Consider the following 21,530-nt stretch of genomic DNA (forward strand, 5'->3'; position numbering starts at 1 on the left):
GAGACATACATTACATGCACGCATATATTGACATTCATACCCCATGGTAAGAATTATTAGTCGTCTGGTGCTGTGTTTTTAACAACATTTTCAGGTTGTTTAACACTTCTCGCTTTGCTTACAGGAGATTCAGCTGAATATGAAGAGATATCTATAGAGGAGTACAACTTACCTCAACAAGACGTGGATTTGCTTGTTTAAAGATACGATGAAGAACAACATACCTTGTAGATTTAGTCAACCAAAAAAGAGTCCATTCTACAGCAGCTCTTGGCAGTTTGATTATTTGAGTCGGATGTCTCCTAGCAGTTTGAGTATTTATGAGTGGGCGGTCTCAGACCCTCGGCGAGATGTTGAATCTTGCGGTCGGTCGGCAAGTGCATGCGTAGTTCCACAAGAGGTGACAACGCTACCGAGTCTCAGATTGAAGTTGCCCTATTTTTTTCCAGGTTCAAGTCCAGCTAGAAACGCAATTTTTTTGCAGTGTATGTTTTGATTTAAATAAAACAAGAAACGCGGAAGCGCAAGAGAGAATAAAACTGTAATTCCCCATGTTTCAATATACATTGTTAAGTCCTCATACATATAAAACTAGCAGACTTCGTGCCAGAAACCCACTTTTCCTGCATTTTGACACCGCCTTCGTCTAGATTCCAAGGAAGTTACGTCCTGTTGAGTCTCGTATGCCAAAAACACACTGCTTCAACATTTACCACATGAAAAAAAAACCGATTTACGAGTCTGTGAATACAAAAATGATAATGTCGTTATTGAAGATGATAACTAAGACCCCATTGCTGCGCCCATCATCCAACCTGATTCCTTCAGCCAAAACCCTACTGATCTACTCGCTATGGTCTTCAAAAAGTATGTAATTGCATGGAACTTACCGAGAAAGGGATTCCATTCTAACTAAAACTTCATCCACACAGTGCCGGCAAGGATCATGCCACATTGGTGCCCATCCAGAGAGTCTCCAGACTAGTCTCAAATGTAATTCGACACTTTGCACTCCCAACACGACGCAGTGGCATGTATTATGGCGATAAACCACTTGGTATAGACTTGACACGAGTCAAGCAGATCGTTCTCTCGGGAACATGAGATAAATGTCACGGACACACGGATATAAACAGTTTCCACAGCTTCGCAAAGACTCTGCAGGACCTGTTGCCAGCCATGTAAGCAATTTTTCGTGGGCAAAAGTTCTAAATGTCAACTAAAATCACTCTCAATTACTTTCGAACAGACTGCTTACGCAAGATGTCTTTCTGGCTAGTCTCCCCAACGGTACATTTCCACCCCGTGCTCTTCGCCGGGGGGCCAGAGGGACTTAGCCTGCGATTCGGAAATAAATTACTCTTCTAGTCTCCTTAAGTCATTGTTCAGCAGCTAAACTGGCCTCTGGCATCACCTTAAATCAATGGCAAACACTGCATAGAATTGAATGTGAGAAAACCACTGAGTTCCTGACCCAGGTCAACTTCGTGGCTCCCATCTTATTCGAAGAACGGCTTGATCGACGTCTTCCGATACTTGCTGCGGCTGCTAATTGCCACATAGAGGAATGTCATAGCTTGGAATGATACTCGGGTTGTTGGATGAGCCAAATCATATTTTAGAAGCAAATTGGGAGAATTTGGTTGGTAGCACCTTTCTTGAAATAGCTCAACGTCGGGGTATCATCCGCGCACGTCGGGCAGGATGGTTGGAAGAGGAATATACAGAGTGGTGGATGGCTATGGTGGAGGGCTACATATCATACACCGTCTGCTGACGCTAACTGAACTTATCCAGTCTCGTCAAGGCCGAACTTGGATGCCATCGGACTATCATAAGCAATGGCCATCACAAGGCATTGACGACATAGACAGAGCACAATACGGGTGGTGGCGGAGACGATTTGCCAATATCTTGGATGTGTTGGGAGAAACTGTAGTAGGAGATCGTTATGAAAACATGTTTCTCGAATGTCTGGTAATAACTTTTGAGGAGGCGGATAACACCATGTTCAGCTGCATCTGGTGTGATTCTGGTGCTCCTCATACTCGCAAACAAACTTTTCACCATATTCGCAATGTGCGTGATGGTTATGATAAAGTCTTGGTAAGTTTGGCTTGTGTCTTCTCGATTCTTACTAGCCTACTGACACAAACGTATTGTGCCTCCAGTAGGAATTTATCGGAGTATGTGATGGTGGTATCCTGACACCTCAAGTTCTCGCCAACAGGCAAGCTGTGGTCAAAGGAATCTGCTCTAGATCAATGCCCCTTGAATGTCTCAAGCATTTGGACAGATTCCCATCTTTCCAACCCGTTGCAGACTAAATTGGAACCATTGACCCCGAAATCTCGAACCGTGCCGAATGGTCGAAGCTCTTGCTCCCCATATCGACGAATACGTTCGTCTTGCTGAAATGGCAGTTCGAAAGAGTATGACGATGCAGGAGGTTTGCAATAGTGGCTAGCAAACTATAATGGTAGCAGTAGCAGTATTGCGGTGGTAATGGAAGAATGGGCAGGGTAAAGATGAGGGCTAAAAAAAGGAGCAGGAGGAATAAATGAGGTCTTTGAAATAAAAGAAGTTGGAGGATGGTATTGAGATTGACCTGGTCAGCTCAATAAACACATTCAACACAAAATCATGTTCGAGCTGCGACTGTCCGTAGATTCTCCGTAGATTCTCGTGTCATCAACTGGCGAATACGCCAATATGCTTCAAATAGCGTTCGTTATGGCTCGTCATCGTTTGTTCGCGTCTTGTCGTTGTTTCATGAAATGTTGGATATTGTAGTAGAAAAGTTTCAACACTTCCAGGCCGGCGAATAACAGTGCGGGACCGATGCCAGTAGGAGATGGTATTTGCTCCGCAACTCTTCCTGGGATGCGCTCCTCTCTGACCTCCTCGGACCTCGTTTCAATCCAAAATGTTGTTTGAAGGATTTCAGGAATTCTGTAGCCATCAAGTGGAGCTGGAGCTGTGAAGTTTGAGTTAGAGAGTAGAGAGCCAATTTTAGCAGTATGTGACGTTTTGTTAATCTAGACTTTGGCTGACGTAAGTTGAACGAACGTGAACAAAACTTTTGGAACTCAAAAACAATTCCCACCGTACGTTTTGTATTTAAACTGGTGTTCCATCCAACCAATCATTATTCAGATCCCGATGGATGCGATCTATAGTCGCCAAAGCTCATAGCCACTTTCTTGTGTTTGTTTTTTCAATGTTGACCGTTGGCTAGAGTAAGCTGACACACTCTTCAAAGCATTCGGAGGTAAGAAAAGTACTCTCAAACCATCAATTCACTTCAATCATTCCATACGACGTCTCATCTATCAGCGAACGCATAGAAACCATGGGTCGAATTTCACGATTATCTGCTTTTGCAGCTTGTCTATTTGGCCTTTTGGCTTCAGCCAATGCTCAGACAGCATCGCCACCCAACTGTCAAATGCCAGTGTCTACTACATCGTAAGCAATTGATCTTTGGCTACTTTAGATTCAGATCTCCTTTTGACGTTGAGCAGAGTTTGACCAACATTGTTAACTTTCTTTTTTCTGTTTACGCAGAACAACCGTCGCTGGATCAGAATCAAACATTACTATCACCAACTACTTTTGGCAAGGATTCGTCTTGATCTCTAACAATGGCTCCACCGGCGGCAGTATTTCCGTCCAGCTCAATAGTGGAACTTGCCTGGATGCGACCAACTTTGAATCACTCTTTTTCGAATTCTTCGTAAGGCGGAATAGCAACGAACTGTTACCTAGCATCGATTTACTCATCTATGAATCCTCTACTGTTAGAGCTCTGCGCTGGACCCAGTGTCGATAAAACTCCAGTCAAGGGACTCAAATTGCAATGCTTTTGCAGCAAGTACGTCCATTCACACGTGATCATCGTTCGCCATCCACCATCAAATCCTTACATCCAAACTTTATAGACAGCAACACATTAAGCTCAAGCGATTACAGTGTGTTTATTGACCATGGCAGGGCCACACCTTGGTCGTAAGTGAGCCACAAGCAAGCTGCCCATAAAGACAGCGGCACTAATTGCTTGCTGCATATGTCTTTTAGATGGGCTGCCAATATCACCATTCCATTCTCAGCATTCTCTGGTTTAGACAAGACCCATCTTTACGACTTGGTCATATCGCCAATCGGCGGTAAGTCTACTTAAATGCCTGCGTATGATGTGGAATCCATAGACTTGACTCGCGGTCTCCTTCTTTCAAGGTCCATATGGTGGAACCTTTGCCCTTGGAAACATGATATTGAACGGATACAAGACTTCGAATTGTAAACCAGCTGCTGTGATTGCCCCGTCTCCTACTGGCAATGCGCCGTCTGCTGCAGGAACTACTGCTTCAACAAGCACTACATCAGCATCGGCATCAACACCTACTTCGGTAAGATCGTCACGCCGTCCATTCCAAACTCCAACATACGTTCCAACTTGATTTCTTGGAATGTTAGACTACCGGTAGTCAATCTTCGTCTGGATTCCGTCTGAATCTAGGAAAGGGCGCCATTGTCATGGTGATGATTGTAGCCTTGGCACTTTGACCCAACTTTTGTTTGGGTACTATAAGAACCGCAGGCTAGAAAACATATACTTTATTACTTAATCTGGGATTTTACATATATTGGTGCATGGGGGCATGGGACATTGGGGTTATTGGGGTTTGCATCTAAAATAACTTGCTTGGGAATACATTTTACCTTAATGTGCCTTTGAGGTTTGAAGTGTCGTTCTTTACGCCCGTCAAGAAACCTGAAGCAGGAGAGAATGCAGATCTCATAGTTCTGCTCTATATACAAGCGAAATAAGCCAGCCTAGCTTGTTTTCAAACCACGAGCGCCTTGTGCTGGACCCCAAAGTCCACAATTTTTCTTGGCACTAACTGCCTCGCGATGCCGCATTCTACCAACAACCCCAATTGCTACAAGATAAAGCGGTAACGTGCTTGAATACGAAGCTAAAAGCTATGGTCAAAAGCTTGGCACACTCGCCCAAAATTGGCATGCCAGCCCTTCACACATTGGCACCAAGAAATTTCACACACTACAAAAAGGAAATGAAGAACGGTTCCTTCCAAGCATGGACGGAGACGACGACAACCAGCCTTCAGAACCTCCCAATACTATACAAGAAGACGAAAAGGAAGAGTTTATCAAGAGACATACTCAAGCAATAACACCAGTCCAGGAACAAATTCCGACTGCCCCACTTCCTGACGAACGTGTCATATACGCTGTAATAGAAGACAAGCCAGTCATAGAACCACATCCTCTAGCTATGCACTCCTCCTGGGTCAACAAGGTCGATTATCCAGTCGCATCACGAAATGTAGGTTTACACGTATGCCGTGTTCCACCACGTTCCTAACCTGATTACATTCTAGACCGATGAATTACCTCCTCCGTACATGTATCATGCCTATGAGGCAGCTGGATCGTCTCGTGGTGGTGGAATAACAAGCGTCGACCTCAGCGTCTCTGTAACCGTCAACCGTGACCCAACCTCGTTACGCACCAATGGACTCCCTACAACCACTGCTACCGTCAACTCTCAGCCAGTAGCAATGTCGCAACCTCGTGGTAATAGTAATGACATTGAGAGTGATGTACCTTTGATGACCAGTACTGTTGGAAACTATCATGCTCGTTCAGACTCGGATTTGGCTCCTTCAAAGGTGTTGAAAGGGAAATTGGCTTCTCATGGTGAATCTTATCTCTTGATTATGTTTATCGTGAGTTTGGGTTGTCGGTGTCTTTTATTGTTAAAAGTGGTGGTTTCTTGTTCGCAGTACACAACAGTCTAATTCCATCCCTTTTAAACAGGTTTTGTTTGACATCTGGTGGGCGTTCTTCACTTGCATGTGGTGTTGGCTTACAATTGCATGTAAGACAGATTGGGAAACTCGCTCTAAAGCAAATTCTACTTGGACCCGTTCCAAACGTTTCGAAAACAAATTTCACTTACACAAATCCTCTCCGGTTCTTCTTCAACCATAGTCTCCATCACGTTTCTATGCACAATCCCGTGTATCGCCTTCCCACTCGTCTACTCGTTTGCTCAGACTTGGCTCGCCATCTCGAAACTGGAACTAGTCCTACAAACCACCTTTGTATTCGATGCAGTCGAACAACCAGGCGTAATCATCCCCGCATCATACAAGTACGACGAATCTATAACCCAATGGCAGAATGCTGTAAAACTACTCTCACAATCAACAACATGGTCGTCACTCTTCTACTTCTCTTGCATAAAGATCTATATGTCGATCTGGAATTTGGTGGTGTCATTGTTTATGCTGATATTGATTCTATGCTCGGGGTGCTGTGCCATGTCGGATTGGCTGTCTGTCATAGTCAATGCTGCTCGCCTAGGGAAGGGTGCTGCTATATATTGGTTGACTCCTGCACCTGCTGTAGTGACTCGAGTCAATGTACGTGTAGATTTGCCAGCTGAAGCTGCGCCAATCCCTGTTGAAAAGGATAAGAAGCCTATGCTTGCTAAGGGTGTTGAGAGCGTGAATGCTGGAAATGCATCTAGTAGTTAAGTAAAGTAACATAACACATAAGAACACATCATATTGTAGTATTGCAATCCAAGCGCTCTTCATTTTGAAATAACATATGTGGTCTGTACAAGACACTGTAGAAATACAATAAGTTTCTTTAAAAGCTTTGATAATTCATAAGATCAGAACGAGTACACTAAATATTTTATTCGCCATACAGCTAACAGACCAAACCTTGATCTCAATATTCTCCTCATAGACTTTCCAGGACCATAGCCTCCAGTCCACCACGATTTGAATTGTCGAATTTTGCTTCTTTGCCATTCACTTGAAGTCTATTGCCAGTATGATTGGCCTTGATTGTAACAAGCTCCCCATTCTTCAATAATCGAGATCCACGGGCGACAAAATCATGGGCATCGACGTGTCCTACAAACAAAGGAAGAGGTTGGATTTTATTACGGCAACCACACTGACTAACCTACCTTCAACACGGATTCCTCCTCTAGGGTGGAAGTCGTGCCCGTCGATGTTTCCTATCGGTTGAGATTGGAGGGAAATTGAATGGTCAGATATTCAAGTCCTTTGTCAAGTAAGATTTGCAACGTCTTACCAGCAGCATTGACATGTCCCCTTGCGTCTATATTGTGTCCATCGATGTTTCCTACAATGTTCGTTAAGCCCGGATGAGCCAACCAAATACCCCGTTGGAGTGGACTGGCTTAATAATAGCCTGCAATTCTTACCAGCAGCATGGATGAGACCTCTCGCGTTTACATTCTGCCCTTCCACGTCCCCTGCACATTCATTGAGTCGATTTAGATCAGAGGGAATTGAAAGGACGATTTATAAAGCGCTTACCTTCAGCACGTATACTTGCTCTTGCCTCTAGACTGTGTCCGACAATGTTCCCATCTGCAATTATACCATGTCCACCAGCGTTTCTTCCTAGTACATATTTTATCAAAATAAGATTAGATTTCATTATGCAAGGCATTTCTCAAAAGAGTCGTACCATTTGCAACTATAAATCCTCCAGCAACAAGGTCGTTTGCGTTCATGTTTCCTAGGAGTGTATTAAACTTGAAAACAAGACCAACAAAACTCAAAATTGTGCCACTTTACTGCTTACCTGCAACCAGATCACCCTTGTTTACAGATCTGAAATCATGAAGATTATCCACAGCAGCACCAGGAGGAGTGGTCACCTTATAAACTGCCAAGTTGCCATCCACCACCTTGAGACAGTAACGAACTTCAGTGCCTGAACCACCAATCCAAACAGAGTCAAAGATCCGATGTCCCAGGTAGTCTTCCGATGAGGGTGTGACCTGGATTCCATGTTGATTAATGGGGATTGGACCATTCACTCTAGCGTTTGGAGTTATCTGGACACCAGCAGAATACATTCTAGAGCTTGTTATGGCCATGATCTGAGTCAGAGCCAATCGCTTGTGGAATTCTGCCCAGGATACCGCCATTCTGTCTATTATGTGGAGAATGTTCAAAGTGTGAGTAGAGCATGTCGTTCGTCAAATGGAATCAGTTCACTTACAGATACAGAAACAAAACGCCGCCAGTGAAACGAATTGAGGCATCATCTTCAGTACGTCTCCAATCTTCAGATGTACCTTATCAGACCAAAAAGCATTTTAGAATCCTAACCAACAACTTAACGTCCAAGCTACCACCTCACCTCCAAGTTCATCAGCTCCTGGAGCCATTTCATGAGCCAAACAAAAGCAACAGGACCATTAGGAAGCTGAGTTGATATCAGATAGATGGTTGATGATCCAATCAAGCCCCAATATACAGAGTCAGCCAAATATGTCAATGTCGACTTGAATGTTCTTTGAATGTCGTTCACAATGGGCCTCAATTGGGCTTCAATCAACTGCTGCAAGCTGGCATCCAACTGAGCAATCGCAACGTTGAGTCGGTTGCCAAGCTGATTTACTGCTGCAAGATTCCCAGCTTCATAACCCCGAATCAAGTCTGCAGCTACACGTCCGGCGGTTCTGTCTAGTCGATCAATGCCGTTGAGGAAACCTGCTGTTACGATGTCGGCAGCCTTGGTCGTATGGACCCCGAGTTGAAGATGAGCTTGAGCAATCTCGTGTGCGGCATCTATGTGTGCTTCGGCCACGATTTTAGCAGCAGTTGTACCAGCATTTCGTAGTCCATTCTCTAGCGTTGTCGCTGCGTTCTGGCCTGCTTTTGCTAGTCTATAATCAAGGGAAAAGGTTTTAAAGACGCCTCACACAGTTGCAGAAATAACTTTGGGACATACATAGCACTGCTACCAAGTCCAAACAGTCCACTCAGAACTCCACTCACTAGTAGGATTTCAGCCATATATCTGCTCCTAGTTAAAATATAGCAAGTTGAATCGTTTAAGCAAGCGACGGTTGAGTTATGTGCTTTGGTACGAAGGCGTAGAACGGCGAAGTGAATCAAAGCAGTCGAACATTAGCGTCCGAAAGTCAACCTGAACGGGTTAAAGTGAGTGTAAAGACCTCATATTAGTAGTAGGACGTCATCCTGGAGTCATCGCTCCAGCTTCGTCTTATGTTTCTCAGTAGATCGGGACAGTTTGTTACATATATTTGTAAGAAACGGTATACATTTTGGCTAAAAGCACCATGGGTTTTGGCCAGGAAATACAGCATTACGTATTAAGACACATCACTTTGTCGTACTGTAAGTCAAACCACTGCAATGTAAATTACATCTTGTGGTCTGTACAAAACATTTGAGTGACAGAATATGCTTCTTTAGAAATTTTTTACAATGGTTTTAGAGGCCTCTTGCGACTACACTTATTAGCTGCTTCTGTCTTGAGACCGTTGCTGTCTATGTCTCTCTACACTTTTCTCTCTCTGCTGATATCCACCATACTGTTGCGATTGTGGTTGATGTTGCTGCTGTTGCTGATATGGCTCATCAGTATAGTAGTTATTGTTATTGTCGTATCTCTCTGACAATGGTGGTGCTTGTGGTTGTTGCTGTGTTCGTTGAGGCTGCTGATACATCACATCCTCACCAAACATGGTATCATAGCTGACTGCCACCGATGTAGGTGAATCAGGTCGTCGATTATTCCCATATTGCTGCCCGCTATTCAACTCAGCATTCGAGTTACCCGGCCCGTCATATTCAGATACCGTCTCATTATCATATCGTCCAATTTGTAACGGGGTCGGCGTCCTGCGAGTATTGTTTATAGGCGGCGCTGCCATTACTGTGGCTACTCCTCGTCGTGCAGATCCTGTATTGCCAGACTGATTGTTGTTGTTACTACGAGACGTCTCTGGATACATGTCATAGCCGTCTCGTGGTGGGGCTGTCGGATGATCTCTTGGTGACGACGGCATGCTCATTTCTCTGATAGAAGACGGTATGTTATGTTTCATGTCTCGAGGAGACGGTGGTGCCATGCCACGATTCATGTCGCGTGGAGACGGCATGCTACTGTTTTCACCATCACGACGAGCTGGAATGTCGAGACGTAGCGGTATTGGAGGATAGTCGCTCATGATGTTACGATCGTTACGGTCTTGCCTTCGGTCCGGTATTACTGGGGGTTGATCCCATGTGTTTCGAGAGGGGTCGTACCTAAAATGTCAACATTGTCAGAATACCTTCTTTTGATTTCCTTTTTTTGCTTCACTTACTCTTGTTCATAAGACATTTTCTCATCATCATAATAAGGCACTATGGGAGCCTCGACTCTCCTCTTCTCATTCAGTGCACCAGCCCCTTGAGGCATCTGATCATCATAATACGGAACCATGGGAGCCTCGACTCTCCTATTCTCATTCTTCTCATTCAATCCAACAAGACCTTGAGGTATCTGCTGCTGTATACGTGGACGCTGTCCAACTCCATTAGGTGGCGGAGGCATCCTACCAAAGCTAGTTGGTGCAGCCATCGGGATACTGCTGCTACTGCTAGTTCCCGTGCTACTATACAATGGCAAGGTAGGGGGGTATATAGGTACTGGCTGGTACCCGTTACCGTATCGATCATATCCACCGTCCATTCTCCGCGGTAGTAGCTGAGGAGCACCGAATGGTGGTTGTGTTTGATACGGCTGAGGAGGTAATGGCATATTGGGAGGTGGGAAGGGAGGGAAGTTATATGCGTATTGTTGCTGTTTTGTCATTGGTGGATATCCTCCTCCCATAGTGTTCAAGGGGTATCCTCCACCACCTCCATGGCTCATCTTCTCACTCATCTTGTTATTATAATCAATTAAATAGGTCCTATCTTCAAAACCATACTTTCGATTCTGCTGCGAAGGTTTTACATATCCACCACCTGCGAATTCTGGGAAATCAAACATTTTCTCACTCCATCGCTGTTGCCTTGTAGAGAAGCCTGGCTCAGATTCCATTACTATAGAGTCTCGTCGTGATCCATCACTAAGCGCTGCTTCCTTTATTTTGTCGTCCTCTTCTAGACTGGTATGGTTTCTATATCGTCCGTAAAGGAAAACTCCCAAAAAGAAAAGTAGCAATAGTATTACGACGATTACTGCTGCTGCAGTCCCGACCTGCCAGATGGGATGAGTGCCAAGAGGACCTAAACTGACATCGTTGGATGACGCGACTACGCAAAAAAAAGGTCACTACTGAAAAATCACGAGTGTCTGCAACGACAAAAAACTACCTGGCGAAGGTGTCGGGGAAGGAGTTGCAGTTGAAACAATACATCCAAGCGTACTATTCGTAAACACACACACATCTGAGTTCACCATTGCTGATATCTGCGATACCGCCGGTCTCGCGTTTCCAGGAGTAACAACCGTGAAAACCACACTATAATCAATGCAACTCCACGACCCATTTCCCGTTGCATTCACATTGATATCCGTCGTCGTGTTCTTGCACCGAGCTTGTACATTTGTTGTCTCATTTCCTCGAAGCACAAGTAACGGATACGCCCAGGTGGTCGGGAATGTTATATTAAACAAGGTCTTGAGAGATCCAGTTAACGAGTATTGTGTTGGGTCTTGGGCAACAAGTTTGATCTGCCAGGCAGTCGAGTTTGTGAGGTTGGAAATCTGAGTTTCGACACAGCATTGTGCGGTTGCTAAAGGTACATTATAAAATGGTTAGCGAAGGTGTAATCTCTGTTGTTGTCTGATGTATGTGCGTGTGGGCACATACGCATTCTGACTATTTGTGGTATTTTCGAGGCAATCGCTTCGAGTAAAGCACCACCAATACCAAATCCAAGTGATGTGGACTAGTCAGCAAGCACGTATCCACAGACTTACCGTGTTGCACCTGAGCAATAAGCGCAATCAAGCTCGCAATGACCAAGACTTGCATCCCTATTATCCGAGTCATTGTCGATGAGGGAGTGGAGTTCACCAAGATGATGCGTACCGTGAAGAGCACGATCGTTTAGAGAAGATGTACCGAATGCAGTGTCTCTCTCTGGTCTCCGCCGTTGTTCCACGACTTTATTTTAAACTCAGACACAAGCGGTCGCAACTTGAATTTTCGTCCTTTCCCAGACGGCAAACATGAATCAATCCGATCTAGTAAATTATGCACATCAACATAACCCGCAAAACTGATGCACAATTGGCGTATGCACCTGTGGCTGTCCGTGTTTCTTGGAACGACGATTCAGACTGTGCAATTCTCATCAATTTATTTGAACTGCATTGCAAGCAACACTCCAATATCCAAACAGAACACAGAACACCAGCACAATAGAATTGGAAATTCACGCTCAATTTTACGATATAATATTGCTTTTCCTCTGTTTAAGTTTTCAATTTTGCTCAAACTCGTTGGAGTTGTTCACCATCACAAACAGCTGCAGTCCTTTTTGGATATGTTGTATTAGCATACAAAATCCTATGCACTATTTTTTTTGGTTGCGTGTGTGCAAACATCATTTCTAGTTTCTTTCATATAAAAATATCTTGCTTTTATATCATCCTGAAGCATCATCTGGCTTTCGACCACGTCCTCTTCCCAAGATACCACCACCGCCTCTACCGGGTGCTCCTCCTTCTGGAGTCGTACCACGTCCTCTACCAGCTCCTGTTGCTGCACGACCAAGTATGCCTCCACCAATAGGACGAGGAGGTAGGGGACTACTGCTATCTGGTGGCAAAGCAGACATGGCAGCTGCAAATAGCGGATTTACACTAGTTCCAGCGATTCGAGTTCCACTTGCTCCAGCTATTCGTGCACTTCCTCGAGATATTGATCGAGTTGCTGGTCTGGTTGCTGTTGTTGTTTGGTGTGGTTGAGGTTGTGTGGCTGTAACAGCACCAGATATGGGTACGGCAGGATTGAGGAGTTGCTGTTGTACTAATCCTACTGGCAAAGGCTTTGGTAATCTATCAATCTTCTCACCAACACGATCTACATAGGAATGAGAACGAGTCAGGGAAAAGGCTTCACACGCGACATGTCAGACTCATACCTTGCAATTGGCGAGGAGGCTCTCGTTGCACTCTCTTTCTTGACATTTCTCCTCCAGCAGCATCTACACTCAATCAAACAAAAGTCAGCGTTGAGTTCGTCACGTTTCTCTTAGACTTTTACGTCATTACCTGGTAGTGTGAGTGATTTGGCAGCTTCTTCAGCTTGAAGTGCAAGTCTGGCTTTTATACGTTCAGTCATAGCCATTCCGTCTTGACTTAGAGGTGCGCTAGGAGTTAGAGGCCTTGGCACAAACTCGGGTGCGTTTGTGTTTAACGGCTGTGACGGAGCAGGATCTGTCGTAGCAGCAACACTACCAGATAATTTGCCAAACCTAGACGAGATTTTGGGCGACTCGGTTGGAATAGACGGTGCTGGCGGCACGATAGGCGTACTACTACTACTTGTAGGTCCAGACAAGAAGCTGAAACCGGTAGTTGTCGAGCCTACTACTGGCGTGGAAGGCCGTGGAGCAACTGCAGACAAAATTGGTGTGGCTGTTGCTCGGGTTTCAACTATTGGTACACCGGGAGTTGCCATCGTGGATTCTGTGACAACCTCTTCTTCCATGGGCTTACTTTCAGCTTCCATGACTACATCTGAGGTATGGGGAGCAGTCGAAATGTCTGTGACATCGACTTGAATGTCTGTCTGACTGACAGGCACATCCACTTTAGTTTCATCTGTAGGACCTATACTCTCATCTTCAATCACAGTTGTCTCCTGTACATCGTCAACCACCACAGCGGGATCTATAAGAGGTGCGATGTGTTCCTGTTCTACCTCTATTTCCTCTTCTTCTGGAAGCAAATCCTCCATACTGTTGACTTGTTCTATAACTGGAGCTTCTGCAACGACAGCAGGAGCAGAAGTGTCTTCACCATCTTCTACTGCATCTTCCAGTTGCTCGCCTTCTTCAAAGGCCTCCTGACTAGGGTGTCTTTCTTCTTCTTGACCATCTGCAGCAGGAACGTACGGTGAATCATAAGTCTCCAAATATTCTTGACCTGCTTCAGTATTTACAGGCTGTTCTTCGTTAGTTACAGGGTGCTCCTGTGGTCTAACAAAATCCAAAGGAGTTTCAGATAATGAACGAGATGCTAAAAGAATTCACAGAACTTCTCGACTTACAAATCTTCTTCTTCATAATTGGCTTCTTCTTCTTCTTGATATGCCTCGTTCCCACCAACTTGCTCAGTAAATGCAACGTCTCCCATTTCTACATCTTGTTCATCTAAAGTGCGCGATAGAGTCAGGGGCATGCCATACAGATCAAATGATTGACGCGTTTTTGTTCTAAAAATTACCTTCATAGTCAACCTCTTGACCAACTTCAGGAGCAGCGGCATTTTCTTCAGGTTGATCTTCTTGTGGAATGATTTCAAATGACTGCTCCTCAGTCTCATATTCCTCTTCTTCTTGCCGCTGTAACTCATCCTCGTGAAGTTCTCCATCTTCATCACCTTCATTCATATTTACATCCTCATCATACTTGAGTTCACCATCTTCTGCATCAGCCATATTTACGTCTGTACCCGGCTCCTGGTATGAACCTGGAGTATCCACATTTAATTCTTCTGCACCTTCACCAGTAGCACCTGGAGTAGAAGTGGAAGGTTGTTGATCTAAAGTCACATCTTCAACTATGGGTGTTTCAGCCAGGGGTTGTGAGTCCGCTGTAGTATCTTGAAGTTCTTCTAGATACTCTTCTACAACTATAGGCTCCTCAGTCGTCGAAGAAGGTATTATCGGTGGCTCTTCCTTCACTTTTACTTCTACTGGAGCCGGCGTAGACACTCGCACAGGCGTAGCAGCATGTGGAGTAGCAGCACGTGGAGTCGCAACCTTTGGCGTGGTTGCTCGTGGTACTTCTTTAATGGGGGATACTTCACGTTGATCTACTTGAACTACAAGTTTCGATTCAACTGTATCCTCCGAGGGTCTCAAACGCTTAGCTGCAGGTTGACCAATAGAGTCATCAGCTGATGCAGTAGCTGGTGACTGAGCAGGAGTAGAATCTCGAGTGCGTTTGGCTGGCGTCTGTTGAGTCGATGGACGCACTGAAGTGGAAGTGGGAGACTTTATAGATGGAGCGGACGATACTGCTGTCGTTTGAGGAATATGAGGAATTGTTGATGGGACAACCGCTACGGGTTTCGGTGATGTAATGGTAGTCGATGAAACATGTGGTGGTGATTGATGTGACGGTTGACTAGTTTGGATTACAGGAGCTGAATTCGAGGACGCTTCCAAAGACTTCTCCAACTCTTTGATTTGACTTTCTAATCTAGAAATCATTTCCTTCTGTTGCTTGAGATCAGACTCCTTCTTCTCAGCTGTGGCTTTGAGAAGACCAAGTTTCATATCTCGACTCTGGATTTCAGTGAGATGATTACCAGCAGCTTTACGTAATTGTTCTATCTCTGCTCGGATGGCAGTCACTTCAGATTGTGACTTGTTCAACTCTGTCGTTAATCTGGCGACTTCTGCACTAGAGTCGCCTCCACCAGATTGACTGGACAGCTCAGATTGAAGTTGAGTAATACGGGTCTAAATTGAGACCTTCGTGATCAGAACTAAGTTGCATCCCACAAGAAAACAACTGCACAAACCTCAAGCTCTCCAATCTTGTTCTAGAGAATTGAAACAGAAGAAAAGTAAATAGATGGAACACAGGATTAAATAAAACTTGGGTACGCACAGCCAGTTCATTCTTCTCATCTCTCAATCTGTTACGATCTTCTTTAGCTTTGACCATCTTCGCGTTACTTGACTGTACTAAAGCCGTCTAAGTGAAGTAGTCTGTGAGCTTTCCAGTCCTAATAACTAGACAACTCAATAAAAACTACCTTCGCCTTCTCAATCTCAACAACAGCGGCCTGAGCAGTTCCCTTGTTTATTGAAAATTCGCAACATTAGTAACTAATGTCTCTCAGCAACATGCCAGAGCAGAAGTAGTTCACTTACAAGTTCAGCTCGTAAAGCAGTGATCTCAATCGCTTTCTCATCATATTGAGTTCGAACTGCAGCCAATTCAACCTCTAATGCTGCATTCTTCTCTCTGACATCCTTGATGGCTTTGATTGTTGCTCTGGCTCGTCGAATTATCTACAAAACAAAAACAATTATCAACCGAATTCAACTTAGGCGTATCCAAACTGAAAAAACTCACATCTTGCTGTCCTTCAAGCTCCTTCTTGACAGTCTCCCATTGAGTCTTGAACGAATCTCTTTCACCGACAAGACTTTCCTTTTCTGCGAGGATGGCATCGAAACGAGCTTGTTGTGGAGCCACTTCAGCATTCAATCGTTCTATCTCTAATCTGTACGATTCATTTTGATCCTTGAATTGTTGGTGTTCGACGGGATCAATACGATCATACTTTTGCATGATGGCAGTTGATCGAGCCTTCCATCGTGTATTGTCCTCCTCAAGGAGTTTAACTTGTTTCTTACGTTCTTCGACTTCGGCTTCAAGCGTAGCAACTTGTTCCCGTAATGGATGAAGTTGACCTTCCATTTGCCTTAATCGAGTTTCTAAATCCGTCGAGCGACGAGAAGCAGACTCGTATTGTTGGCGAAGAGTCGAGTTAGATTCCCGTAATATATTGAGGTTGTTGACTTGCTCCAAGAGCTCGGTATGATGGCGTTCGGTATCTAGAGCTTGACGAGATCGATGTCGCTCTTCATCAAGTAGTGTTCTAGTCTCATCAAGTGATCGTTGCAAGTGCTCCGTCTGTTGACGCAAGCGCTGCGTCTCCTGAAGTGCCAATTCGTGCTTTGACTGTAATATATCACGTTCACGACGTATAAACTTAATGACTTCTTTGAGGTTCTCCGAGTCTGTTGCTAATGATTGAGGTCCAGTAACACTAATACTATTACCGCTTCCATCACCACCTTCTTGCATTTGTATCCTAGTGGCTTCACTAGATACTTTTTCAAGCTGGGATAAAAGAATATTGTTCTGCTCTTTGAGTTCATCGTAATTCTTTTTGACTTCTGCCAATTCAGCATCAAGTCCACGACGAATTTCATCCCAAGAGGTTTGAGACGATCTCGCTGACGACTCGGAAACGTTCAAACGTTCTCGAGCATCAGTCAATTCATCCTTGACCTTAACAACTTCGTCCTTGATACGTTGAAGCTCCTGAATGGCTTTCGAATGTTCGACTATTTCCATTTCATATTTACGGCGAGCGTCGAGGACTTCGGTATTATGACGGAGCATATCTTGTCGAAGTTGTTCCTGACCACGAACAGCCTAAATGGTCAATTTCTTTAGTTAGTGACCATGCAAAACGAAGGATGGAGAAGCCACGAGAATACTCACCATAGTCTCGCTTGCAGACAAGCTCTCAATACGATCTTCCCAAGTCTTTTTATCATTCTGATACTGTATACGATCGGCATCAGCTTTCTCGAGAGTTTCAGTGACTTGATTGGCAATTCGTGACAAGTTTTCTTCCAGGTCACGTTTAGTTTCTTCCAACTGGGCGACTTTTTGTTGGAATTGCTGTATCTGAGCATCCGTATCTCGACGGTATTCATCGAAAGCGGTGCTCGTTCGGGACAAGTCTTGTTCCAGAGTATCAGCCACAGATTTGAACGTGGCGACACGTTCTTGTTCAATTCGTAAATCTTCTTTGGCAGCGTCCAGATCCGTCCTAAGAAACATGACGTCAGGAATACAAAATACTGCCGGGAGCTTTTGTTCTCTCTTTAAAAACAATACGTAACACTTACCTAGCTTGAACGAGCTGAGCCTCCACCTCTTGCAACATTTCTTGTGGACCTGGTTGCTCGTTGTTACCATTACTGCCAACACGACGTGCACCACGATTCTCGTATACAGCCAATCTTTCTTCAGATACGGCAAGACGTTGAGTCAAATCTTTGACTCTTTCAGTCAATCCTTCTTCCTTGGTTTTGCTGACTGCTAAATCTTGGTGAACCTTTTGAAGCTCAGCAGTCTATAATTCAAATGTGTGAACAGAGAAAAACACAAACTAACAAAGGTAATATAGCTTACCAATCTCTCCGCCTTGACTTGAGCATCACGAGCTTCAGACTCTCTCCGTGCTGATAAACCACGTAATTCGTCACTTAGTTCGGCTCCTTGCCTCTTCGCTGCAGTTCTAAAAACCAAAAAGTTGAGCAAACAAAACACCCTTTTACTTAAATACATGGCTTGAAACTTACAATTCTCGATCAAGACTTGCACATCTTTCCTCCAATCTTCGAGTCTGATCAGCACTACTACGTTCAAAAGCATCTTGTGCACGTTGCAAGTCCTTCAACAGCAAGTCCAATCGTTGACGTTCATTAATATGGAAGGACACTTCGTTCTTACTACGTTCTTCCACATTCTTCAACACTTCTAGTTGAGCACGTAATATAGATACATCTGACCGGTGTTTACTACTCTCGTCAAGAGCGCTACGACACTTATTATCGGTTTCCTGAATGCGTTTATCCATAGCAGCAAGCTTAGTATTTAAATCACGGTTGGTGTCAACGACGCGGCGTAGTTCGGTTTCTTTGGCATCAAGATGGTGTTGAAGGATGGAGTATCGTTGGTCCGCAAGTTCAAGTTGTGTCTTGACTCGAGTGAGCTGGACATTCAATTCACCATTCTCATGTGCGAGACGTGAAGAATCGTTCTTTAACGTTTGCGTATCTATACCGGCTTCACGTCGTAGATTATCCAGCTCTTGTTGGGCTGATTCATATAATGCCTTGTATTCGTCGCCCATACCATCACCATCAGGTGAAGTCGGTCGTGACGAGGACATTCCACCAAAGCTATTACGACCTGTACTATTACTTGTATTGACGTACTCAAGACGTCGTCGAAGACCTTCATTTTCGCGTTGTAATGAGTCACAACGGAGGGTAATCCTTCGCACTTCGTCTTTAAGAGAGGTAAAGCGAGACTCGTCCTTTGTTCGAGCATCTTCAATGCCCATACGAATCCGTTCAACTACGTTGTTTTGAAGTTGGGTAAGCTCGTCAGATAGGGAGAGGACTGATCGTTTCAATCCCTCATTCTGAGCTACTAGCTGGTCTACAGATCTAAAGACTTCGACATCAAAGTCTGCAGCGGCACCATTACCCATAGTGGACGATGATGGCGGGGCAGACAAAGTAATCTTGAACCGCGCTTCCAAGCTGGCTAGTGAACCTGCTCGTACTTCTTCGAGACCAAGAATCAAGGCAGTAATTGTCTTTTTCATATCCATGATACTACCATGCATATTGGTTTTATCTCGTTTCAGGGCAGCTACTTGTTTGACTACCGCTTGTTCTCGTTCTATAGCTTCTTCTCGTTGCTTCAACACTATTCCTAGCTCCTTGAATATTTTAGCATTCTCGGCCTTTATAGTCTCGTTTTCGTGCATGGCTTGCTGATATGCCGGGCCAATCTCGTTCTTGACTCGATCGGCAGTTGCGGCAGCATGGGTTTCAAGACCTTCTAATTTACGCTTTAGTACACGGTTTTCATCTTCAAGTGCGTGATTACGTGCATAGAGTTGAGTTATAGAGGAAGATGGAGAGCCCGACATGAATGGCGAAGATTCGTTACGAGCGCCAGGAGCGGGAGTGCTGGGTCCTGCACCACTCAATCGTGTTCGTAGCGCTTCAAGTTCATCTTCTTTGGCGTCTAATTGGGCTTGCATGGATGCTCTGTCGTTACGAGTATTCTGCTCGACCTGTTCTAACTTAACTCTCAGGTCTCTACACTCTTCTTCTCGTTCGGCAAGACCATGTGACATCTCCTTCCATTGGTCTTCTCGTTCTTTAGCAAGAGAATTAGACTGATCGACAAGTCTCTGCTGTATACGCATTTCTGTCTTAAATTGTTGCTCTTGTATTGCAAGACGGTTCGATGCCTATCACGATTTTCAGATGTTGTAAGTCCATGACAGAACAAAATCGTTGCACAAAGTGAGCAAACCTCTTGAGCCTTCTCGAGAGCTGAAGTCAACTTGGCCTCGAAGTCGTTAGCTCTCTTTGAGTGGCTCTGAGCTCGAGACTCAAAAAGATTACGCTCCTGCATAGCTGCATCCAGTTGTTGATGTAGAGACGTAATTTCCTCCATCTAAAGAGTTCAGAAAAATCGGGATTAAGCACAAAAAAGTCCAGCAGTCCGCCGTACATGCCCGATCGGTCAAGCGTACGCCCGATTATAACATCAAATTATTCTCACCTTCTCTGTTCTATACTGCTGGAACTCATTTGCTTTGCGATCCATCTCCTGATTCATCCACTCGTTATGTTTCTTGAGTTGATCGACTTCTTGCGTACGAGCATCTAGCTGATGCCGTGAATTCAGGGTTTCGGATTGTAGTTTAGCAATCTCTTCTGATTGCGTGCGATACTCGGTACGAAGTGATTCGGTTTGTTGGACTAGTGCTTCAATTTGATCTAAAAACAATGAGACAAAAAATATTACACCAAAGCATGGATACGATCACATTGACCAAGAATGGAATTTACCCTTTAGGCTCGATATCTCAACCAGCTTTCGATCAAGAAGGGTGGCCAAGTCACGCTTCTCAGAGTCTAGCTTTCCTTCTGTCGATTTTGATGATTGCACCTCGGTCTCCATAGCCTTTACACGTGCGGACAGCACCGAATTCTCCGACTGTGTCGTAGCCAAAGCGGCATCTACAATGAAAACGAGAGTATAACGTTGGTGTTGCTGAAAGGGGTCCATTTTGGGCGATCAGTTTGCAAGCATACTTTTTTGAGAGAGTTCCGACTCGCAATCATTCAATCTGGATCGAATAGTATGAATCTCATTTTGGAATGACTTGTTTCGTTGAGCCAAAGTATGAGCAGCTTGTTCTATGTAAGCGACACGACGAAAAGACCAAACATATTTAGTCACAATCATCTCTAAGCAATTACAAACATTGGCACTGCCCAAACTCACCCGAATTGGTTTCAATCAAGAGCTTTTCAGCTCTGACTTGCTCCAATTTGACTTTAAGCGACTCTATGGTGTCTCCAGCATCTTGTTTGAGGATTGCATTCAGATTCGTGATGAGAGTCGCCAATGTTGGATTTGACGCAATCCAGTCATTCCATTGAGCATCGTGAGGGAGAGAGGCCAAGTCCAGCAAGTACAAGAGACCGGAATTACTACTCATAGCTTGTCCATTCGTAGCTTGTTCATCGTCGTCGGTACCTTGGGTTGAAGCCCGTTGTTCTGCGAAGAGGTCGCCTTCCATGAATGTCTCCATCTAAGGGAAGCACTTCCTTTTATACCTATATCAATGATGCTTTCATATGCAGATTGATGCCTTCATATGATGCAAGTTGTTAAAGGGCTTCAAACTGCTACTTGTGCTTTTCGAATTTGTACAAGTATCCAGTGCGACAAAGTCAAAGTCGCACACTCTAGATATTCGTACTTACGCGAACCGGAACTCCTGATTTATTCAGGGGCCTCTAACTCCTTTCGTGACAACAAGAAAAACACCGAATTGGCAATGAGAAACGATCGTTAAATTATTCAAATACAATCGTCCTTAAAATGACTACCTAA

At 44.5% G+C, this 21,530-nt stretch overlaps 1 protein-coding gene across 1 annotated transcript; it reads right to left on the minus strand.

Moving 5' to 3' along the window:
- Positions 1 to 12,479: 12,479 nt before the first annotated feature.
- On the minus strand, positions 12,480 to 21,225 carry SmJEL517_g05905 (uncharacterized protein; the record flags this gene model as incomplete). The annotated part of the gene is made up of 19 exons (XM_031171831.1): positions 12,480 to 12,916; positions 12,978 to 13,040; positions 13,108 to 14,036; positions 14,108 to 14,210; positions 14,284 to 15,526; positions 15,589 to 15,609; positions 15,678 to 15,764; positions 15,826 to 15,867; positions 15,944 to 16,084; positions 16,149 to 17,240; positions 17,310 to 17,643; positions 17,723 to 17,949; positions 18,009 to 18,114; positions 18,179 to 19,869; positions 19,935 to 20,078; positions 20,187 to 20,404; positions 20,477 to 20,647; positions 20,723 to 20,827; positions 20,916 to 21,225. The coding sequence occupies 19 exons, from the start codon at positions 21,223 to 21,225 to the stop codon at positions 12,480 to 12,482; spliced, it is 7,464 nt and encodes a 2,487-aa protein (XP_031022203.1).
- Between the last annotated feature and the right edge of the window lie 305 nt (positions 21,226 to 21,530).

The sequence above is a fragment of the Synchytrium microbalum genome (genome assembly GCF_006535985.1).
Source record: "Synchytrium microbalum strain JEL517 chromosome Unknown SmJEL517_scf0064, whole genome shotgun sequence".
Classification (NCBI taxonomy): Eukaryota; Fungi; Chytridiomycota; class Chytridiomycetes; order Synchytriales; family Synchytriaceae; genus Synchytrium; species Synchytrium microbalum.